The sequence below is a fragment of the Pseudochaenichthys georgianus genome, unplaced genomic scaffold (genome assembly GCF_902827115.2).
Source record: "Pseudochaenichthys georgianus unplaced genomic scaffold, fPseGeo1.2 scaffold_482_arrow_ctg1, whole genome shotgun sequence".
NCBI lineage: Eukaryota > Metazoa > Chordata > Actinopteri > Perciformes > Channichthyidae > Pseudochaenichthys > Pseudochaenichthys georgianus.
The window spans coordinates 2,501-10,958 of NW_027263046.1; the positions used below are offsets into that span (position 1 = coordinate 2,501).

An 8,458-nucleotide genomic window follows, 5' to 3' on the forward strand; every position below is an offset into this window, starting at 1 on the left:
CCAGAGTGGCTGAGGGGCCCGATCCGCACAGACTGTCCGTCCAGGGGCCTCTTCAGACGCTCCGCCCTGAACACCGGGGAGTTGTAGATGCGCCGGAGCTCTGACCCCGAGAGGTCGTGGCTGTGGGAGGTCGTGCCGCCTGAAACACATCAGCGTCCATCTTTAAAACAAAGCTCGTTCTTTAGAGTTTCAAAATGCAAGGCTTTTATCGTCATTTGTACACAGGCTCCTCCAACAGAGCAATAACACAGATAAGTACTCCAGAGTACAGCAGAGCTCACCCCCTCCAGAGGAAGCCTCCACGGAAAGCCCCAGCAGCAGCAGCAGCAGAGCGCAGAGGAGCGTGGTGCAGGAAGACATGTTGGATGATAATGCCAGGACGCATTCAGGAGGCTTTATACCCCCCGCCTCTCCTCTGTCGGCTCTGATCACGCTTTCCGGAAAGTCCCGCTGATGTTCCTCCAACTTCAACATTTGACTTGGATGGAGGCCAGTTATTTCCAACTGCCAACAGTAACAACCCGCATTTCACCACTCTACCTGGAGAGGGTAAGGGTTGGGTTGTAACCAGGGCTGGACTGGGACAGCAAATCGCCCTGGCATTCAGACCCAGCCCGGCCCAAATCCATAAAACAAACGAATAGTAGCGGTTATTGACAAGAAGAATAACTCAGTATAATTTAAAAAAACGCTATTATTATCCTTTTTACGTCCCAGGGGCAAACTCAACTAATACATACAACAAGTATGTGTAACTATCAATCATTAGAAAGTAGACCTTCAAACCCTCTCACAAAGCGAACAGTGACCGAGCACTAACAGGGGGGTCTGATGGTGGTGGGGGCGGGGGGGGAGCGGATCGACAGCTCGAGCAGCTGTCAACTCAACATTGTAAATAACCAACAAAAGACGATCACCGGTTCATCTTGTTTTTGGCGTGAGAATAGTTTGGGCAGCGTGAGAGCGTGAGAGCGTGAGAGCGCGTGAGAGTTGGCAGCCCTGGACTACCGGCTGCAGGTGGGCCGACCAGTTCTACCAGAGGGAGACAATAGCTGTACTTTAATGAGCCACATGCCACATGCACCAACTTCAGACTTCCTCACAGAGCCACTCCCCCAACACACACGAACGCGCACATGACCAATGAGGGCACGAGATCAGTCTGTGCCCCGATGGAAGGCTGACAGGCAGGTAGGCCGTCCCAAGTTCCCATCAGCAGGAACACGTGGGTTTGCTATCCTGGCTCCAAGATGGTGGAACGAGCTCCCATTGACATCAGGACAGCAGAAAGCTCACACACCTTCCAGACTGAAAACTCATCTCTTTCGACTCCACTTCGAGGATAGAACTGCTAACAAAGCACTTATATACTAACAAAGGGCTGGCTCCTCTAAAGCCAGTTGAGTAGCACTTGAAATGCTTGGCTCTATGAAACCTGATGTACTTTATGATTCTGTTTTCTTCAAGGTTGTGTCTTCCTGGTGGAACGCACTTATTGTAAGTCGCTTTGGATAAAAGCGTCAGCTAAATGCGATGTCTGGGTGGGTATGCCCCCCCCCCCCCCCCCAGAAGAAATTTTTAAAAAATAACCCCTTAAATGATGACTTCTAGTTAATTTAAGGGGGGGGGGCCCTATAGTGCCCTGCCTCCCCTTTCTATGACAACACGATAGAGATGGGACCAGATGAGTCTACAGGACGAGTCGACGGCGTCTTGTCTCGGGCTCGTCTCTCCCACAGATCGACCTCTGATGTGACTCCCTGATAAACACTGCTATGGCATCGATTAGGTTGAACAGTGTTCCACATTCGATGACATTTTGGGTAGTTTCAGCCAGGACAAGATTAAGAACATGAGCATAGCACCACACGTGGACATGAGTGGGTGACTGGGAGGTCATCAGTGCAGAACATCCTTTGTACCGGCCTTGCATATTGGATGCTCCATCTGTTGCATTACCTACACACACATGCCCTGGTCCAGTTTCAGATGCATGAAGTGTTGTCCGGTGGAGGCGTGGCACTTCACTAAAGCCACAAGCCTCTCTTGCACCGTCTCATTGACATATCTTAAGATGACTGAACACTGATCCTGAGAAGTTCTGTCTTGTGTTGTGTCCAGCTGAACAGAAGACATCCCGGCCTTCTGGACATCACTGGAGACACTTCCTTTGATGAGACGACCAACAGTTTCTATCATGGAGTTAGCAGTAGCTTTGGAGAGTAGGGGGATGAGAGACCCTCTACCTTTTGTTCCACTGGATTGGTGCAATGTCTTGCTCTTCTCTACGCAATCATCCAGATGCTCTTTTAAGCAGACATCATACTTTCCTAATAAAAGGATGAGCTCCAAAATGTTACTGTGGTCCACGGTGTTGTCAGCTAGCATATATGCTCCCTCACTCTCCACCTGCCTGGACTTCCACCACACGCTCCAGAACCTGCCGTCTCTTTCGGACTTGTTCCCTACGAGCAGACATCTGACTGCCAGCAAACATGCTTTCGATGTCTGCTTTAGAGCACCGTAAGAAGAAAGCTTCAGCACAGGTTGAATGTGTAAGGCTCTTTCCGTGCTCCTCTGTACGCTGGTGTGCGTGCGTCCAATCTGACATTCCAGTTATAAATGTGCCAGTGTCAGTCCTCTTCCCAGATGCCAGACATACAAAACAAAACAACATATGACGTCCCTTGCAATATGACGCCACTTCCTGCTGGTGCCATCTTCACCGGTGAAGACCGTCTGCACAACTGGACTTCTGGTATGTTGTTGTGGGTGCTGTTCTAAAAACATCTGTAACATAGATGGCTCGGGGCGGGGAAACTGATCTATGTCCTCCTGCTCTTTGCTCTCCTCACTCTCCTCCTCTGGGGTGCTGCCTGGCTCAACACGATGATACAGAATGATGGATTCCCTGATGGAGGTCCATCCAAATAGGCATTGACACAATACCACACAGTTAATGGTCAAAACTACATGTGTGCCTCCATTTTTTATCTATTTCTATATTATTCATTCTATATATTGTCAATCAAAACTACCACAACAAGCTGACTATAAACATTTTCTTCAGGTCCCAAAAGACCACTGTTGCCCTTATAACCAAATAAGTAAATACACTAAACGAAACAAGCTGCCAGCTGACAGTAATTGTTCATGAATGTTGGTTAACTTTCAATGAGACAACTATCAGAGTCCCATTAAGCTATATTTTAACTTGCCAGGGAAAACCTAAAAAAGCCAGCTTACTAGCTTGGAGGCTAACGAATGTTTCTCTCTAATATGTGTCTTATTAGTGCTTCATCAAGGGGATATTAACGGGTTCCAGAACTACAGAGTATCATAACCTTAATAATAATATTTTCCTAATTTTCGTAGCTTCTGCTTCCCGCCAGTTCTCCTCGCTCGCCCCACTCGCGCTGATCTCTCTCCCTCTCATCATCTTCCTCACCACCAATATCGGCCACGGGTTAGAAGAAGATGGACCTGCACCTGTACTAAACATGTCGGTTATTTTGACACAAGCGGCAGCATCAGCACGAAGGGCCTGCTTTTTTCTTGCCCGCAATTGTTCTGCTCTCCCTTTCGCTTGGCCTTCGCCTTCGCCATTTCTAACTCGAACTTTTTTTTTTCTCGAAAAAAAAGGCAGTTTGGCTTCAAGGGCCGGCTCACCTCCTGGGGGCGTGATTTAATGATGCACACCGAGTGGCCAAAGGGGGAGGTGATTAAAGATTTGATTGGGCCGGCCCAGTGTCAATTACTAAAAACATTTAAACAGAGGGCCAATCTACCCGTCTTATGGGCCGGGACTTCAGAAAAAAAAAAAAAAAATGACGTGTCAGCCCAAAAGGCACGTCGGCCCACCGGGAAAATGCCCGGTATGCCAGATGGCCAGTCCACCCCTGGTTGTAACGGAATACATGTAGCGGCGTTACGTAATCAGAATACAAAAATCAAGTATCTGTATTCAGCTCGCGTTACATTTGAAAAACGAGTAATCTGATTACAGTTACTTTCGTAAACCTGAAGTGAATACATTTTGGAAAACTTATTGGAATTATTGGTGGAAAGATTTCCTCTCAACATGTAATATTCATTACTAGTAGGTACAGCCGATTCGAATCATCAGAGCCGCCGCAGATGGACCAAAAAAGCGTTTGAAAAAAAAAGAGGAACAAAAGTCTACGTGTGTGTATAGGTGTGTGTGGTTAAAACACATCAGCCTGCGGTCGCTCTTTAGCCTTTCTAATGATTATTTCTGAAGGTAAACACAGTGAAGGCGGTGCGTTAAAGGCGGTGCGTGAAAGGCGGTGCGTGAAAGGCACTGCGCGCTCCTCTTCTCAGAGGCTGAGTGAACCCTCCCGCTGCCTCCTGGCGCTGCAGAGAGGTCAAGAAGTGAAGGAGGTGTTCCTTCCAGGGGCGGACTGGGGGCAACACGTTCTTCTCCACAGCCGCGCGACCTCTGAGTCAGACATCACTTCCCCCTTTTCTATCCTACGGGCACAGCCACTCCCCCTGAACTCTGTTGTAACAACATAATACACTTTTTGGGGATGCAGCTTGGGATGTGAGGACACGGCTTAGAACGGGAGTGTCGCCTTCTGTCCTGCCAGTGTTGGCAGGACATGAATTAAAATGTCGAACTCGGACTTCATTTTAAGGACATTTCGGCCAGGGGTGTAGAGCTATATTTGTTTAAGCACCGGATCGGCAAAACAGGAGAGTGTGTGCACCAGTCTGCCTTGATCTATGAATTCATGTCCGTGCCTCTCACAGTATCTGCTGCCCACAGCTGTTTTATAGAAGGAAAACCTGCTTCACTTCATGACATCTCTGCAGCGCCAGGAGGCAGCGGGAGGGTTAACTCAGCCTCTGAGGAGAGGAGCGCGCAGTGCCTTTCACGCACCGCCTTTCACGCACCGCCTTCCACGCACCGCCTTCCACGCACCGCCTTCCACGCACCGCCTTCCCTGTGTTTACCTTCAGAATCATTAGAAAGGCTAAAGAGCGGTGTGGCTGATGTGTTTTAACCACACACACACACACACACACACACGATTTAAACGCAGACTTTTGTTCCTCCATGTTACGTTGTTATTGTTTCACTGAGCGGACCCGCACATTTTTTTCAAACGCTCCCGTTTTTGGTCCATCTGCGCGGTTTTGTGCGCTGTGATGATTCGGCTGTACCTTTAGTAATGAATATTAAATGTTGAGAGGAAATCTTTCCACCAATAATTCCAATAAGTAATCCAAAATGTATTCACTTTAGGTAAGTAACTGTAATCAGATTACTCGTTTTTCAAATGTAACGCGAGCTGAATACAGTTACTTGATTTGTGTATTCTGATTACGTAACGCCCTTACATGTATTCCGTTACAACGCAACCCTGGCCACACCCCACTGGGCTGGGCCGGAACACTTACAAATTGTGGGCCGGTAGGATTTTTTTAATTGTATTTTGGCCCTCCGGCCCACACACAGCACCGGCCCACCGGGGAAACTCCCGGTATTCCCAATGGCCAGTCCGCCCCTGGTTCCTTCTATAAACAGCTGTGGGCAGCAGATACTGTGAGAGTCACGGACATGAATTCATAGATTAAGGCAGACTGGTGCACACACTCCTGTTTTTGCTCGACATTTTAATTCATGTCCTGCCAACCCTGGCAGTACAGAAGGCGACACGCCCGTTCTAAGCCGTGTCCCTCACTCCTCACATCCCAAGCTGCATCCCCAACAAGTGTATTATGTTGTTCCATCGTTTCAGATGTGATGTTTCAGTTGTGCTCTTGATACGCCATTAAAACAGTAAAAACACGTTCAGTTTCCTTTTGCTTTTTGTGTCTCCTGTTCACCAAAACATACCATCTGTGATGGAAAAGAAAGTAATCCAGAAGTAATCTAAAAGTAATCTGATTACGTTACTTTTTTTAAGACACGTAACTGTAACTGTATTCGGATTACTTTCAGGGCCATGTAATCAGTAATCAGTAACTGATTACATTTACAAAGTAACCCTCCCAACCCTGGAGAGGGTCATGTACCTGCAGGTTTAGTGCAGAGTGATGGACAGACACCGATCAGCTATACATTACATTACATTGCATTTAGCTGACGCTTTTATCCGAAGCGACTTACAATAAGGTCATTCGACCAGGAAGACACAACCTTGAAGAAAACAGAATCATAAAGTACATCAGGTTTCATAGAGCCAAGCATTTCAAGTGCTACTCAGCTGGCTATAGATAAGCCAGCCCTTTATTAGTATATAAGTGCTTTGTTAGCAGTTCTATAACATTATGACCACCTGCTTAATGTCGTGAACAGGGCCTTCCCTCCCTACAGGCCGATCACGCAGACTGCGTGGGGCCTCACCTTGCGGAGGGCGCCTCAACTGAGCCGCAAATGCAATTAGTGCGGCGCGGCACGGTTTCTCCGCTGCGAGGCTCCACTAGCACTTGGCACATTCAACCCCTGTCGACGCTCGCGAGACAGAGGGCCTCATCATATAACTTGGCGTGGGGCCTCAAGTTGGCCGGGATGGCCCTGATCGTGTACGTCCCTCTTTTCCAAAACAGCCCTGAGCCATGGAGGCAAGGAGGCAGCAAGACGTGAGCTGCAGATCCTTTAAAGGTCTGCTGTCATGCAAAATGCACTTTGAGATGTCTTTTATACATAACCATGTGTCCCCGGTGTGTCCCGGTGTGTCCCTGTGTCCCCCGGTGTGTCCCGGTGTCCCCCCCGTTTGTCCCCATGTGTCCCCGGTGTGTCCCGGTGTCCCCCCCGTTTGTCCCCATGTGTCCCCGGTGTGTCCCGGTGTCCCCCGGTGTGTCCCTGGTGTGTCCCGGTGTCCCCCCCATTTGTCCCCATGTGTCCCCGGTGTATCCCCATGTGTCCCCGGTGTCCCCCGGGTGTGTGTCCCCGGTCCCCCCCCGGTGTGTCCCTGTGTCCCCCCGGTGTCCCCCCGGTGTGTCCCGGGTGTGTGTCCCCATGTGTCCCCGGTGTATCCCTGTGTGTCCCCGGTGTGTCCCCCGTGTGTCCCCGGTGTCCACCCGGTGTGTCCCCGGTGTGTCAGAAGACACACAAAGTGTCCGAAAATAAACCCTCTCTCTTTTCCTCCGTACCCACATCTCTAGAAACGACGGAGCTGATCCAGATTTGCAGACTTTCTGAAATAGAGGGGGACGAGGCTGGAATGGTCTGTTTGGTATTTTGAGCAAAACATTTCATAGACATGTTTTTAATACTTTTTTCATATATCTGAGACCTACATGTGTGTAAAGGTGTGTGAACAGGTGTGTGTGAAGAGGCATGTGAACAGGTGTGTGTGAAGAGGCATGTGAACAGGTGTGTGTGAAGAGGCATGTGAACAGGTGTGTGTGAAGAGGCATGTGAACAGGTGTGTGTGAAGAGGCATGTGAACAGGTGTGTGTGAAGAGGCATGTGAACAGGTGTGTGTGAAGCCCCAGACACACCAAACTGACACCAAAGAACACGTCCCGACGGACCCGACTGTTGCGTCGCCTCACGTCTCTGCGTCTCGGCCGTGTGTCGCACTGGAACACACCGCAAAGACTTCAGCCGACGGCCAAGTAGCACGTACGCACTGCGCATGTGTGAGTGGCAATACCTCTCCTGGCCAGCAGGCGGCGGTAGTGTGTATTCGTCACTCAAAAGAGGCAACCGGAAGACAGACTGCGTGATATATACAAACAACACATAGCGTGCGTTCCATTTTCACTCTCGTCCGTCACAGACTGTTTCACAGAACGACTTATCGAAAACATGTTTAGTGTGGTGCTGGAAAATGAAAAATAATAGCCGTCAGTGTGTGTCTTCTTCACTTCCGTTTTCGCTTCACATGCACTGATTCGCTAGCAAACAGCCAATCGGAGTGATTTATCCGACCGATATTCTTTTGGCGACATGTCGAATCGGCCGCGGTGGACACACCAATCTGAGTAGAGCGACAGGACGATCATCGTCGGCCAAAATGGTCTTGGTGTGTCCGGGGCTTGAGGTGTGTGTGTGGGTAGCAGGCTGAGCTCGCTCTTTCGCAGGTCTAAGGAAGGTAAACATTAAGGCGGTGTGCAAAAGGCTCTGCTGCTCTGAAACAAAGAGCTCTACCCCCGACGTTGAAATATAACTCAATGTATTTCCTGTCACTTCCACACTTTAACAGAACAGTCTGCAATAACACGGCGGTTCACTTCCTCCTTTGGGCACTTCACTGAGAACCAACCGCCCAACAATGTCCCTTCAGGGCCTCCGTAGTATATCAGTCCCTCTCGCCCTGTTGAACGTACATCTCTCTAAAGTGAACGGACTACAAACATTACATCTGCATGTTGTGGTGTTACCTTGTCCTTCAGACGCACACACGTGCACACTTACGACATGCTCCTTCATGCAAGCCATTTTTAATAGTTTGCACTAAATGGATGAATTGAAGTAAAGTTT

General features: G+C 49.1%; 1 protein-coding gene across 1 annotated transcript in view; it reads right to left on the reverse strand.

The window, feature by feature from the left end:
- Window positions 1-489, reverse strand: part of LOC139433468 (uncharacterized) — a gene marked incomplete at its 3' end in the record, with an annotated part of 2,984 nt that extends 2,495 nt beyond the window's left edge. The window contains exons 1-2 of the mRNA XM_071202494.1: window positions 282-489; window positions 1-139 (exon numbers count right to left, since the gene is read on the reverse strand). The exon at window positions 1-139 is cut by the window's left edge and continues 6 nt beyond it. Of these exons, the coding sequence (XP_071058595.1) occupies window positions 1-139; window positions 282-474 (332 nt within the window). The remainder of the gene's footprint in view (window positions 140-281) is intronic.
- Between the last annotated feature and the right edge of the window lie 7,969 nt (window positions 490-8,458).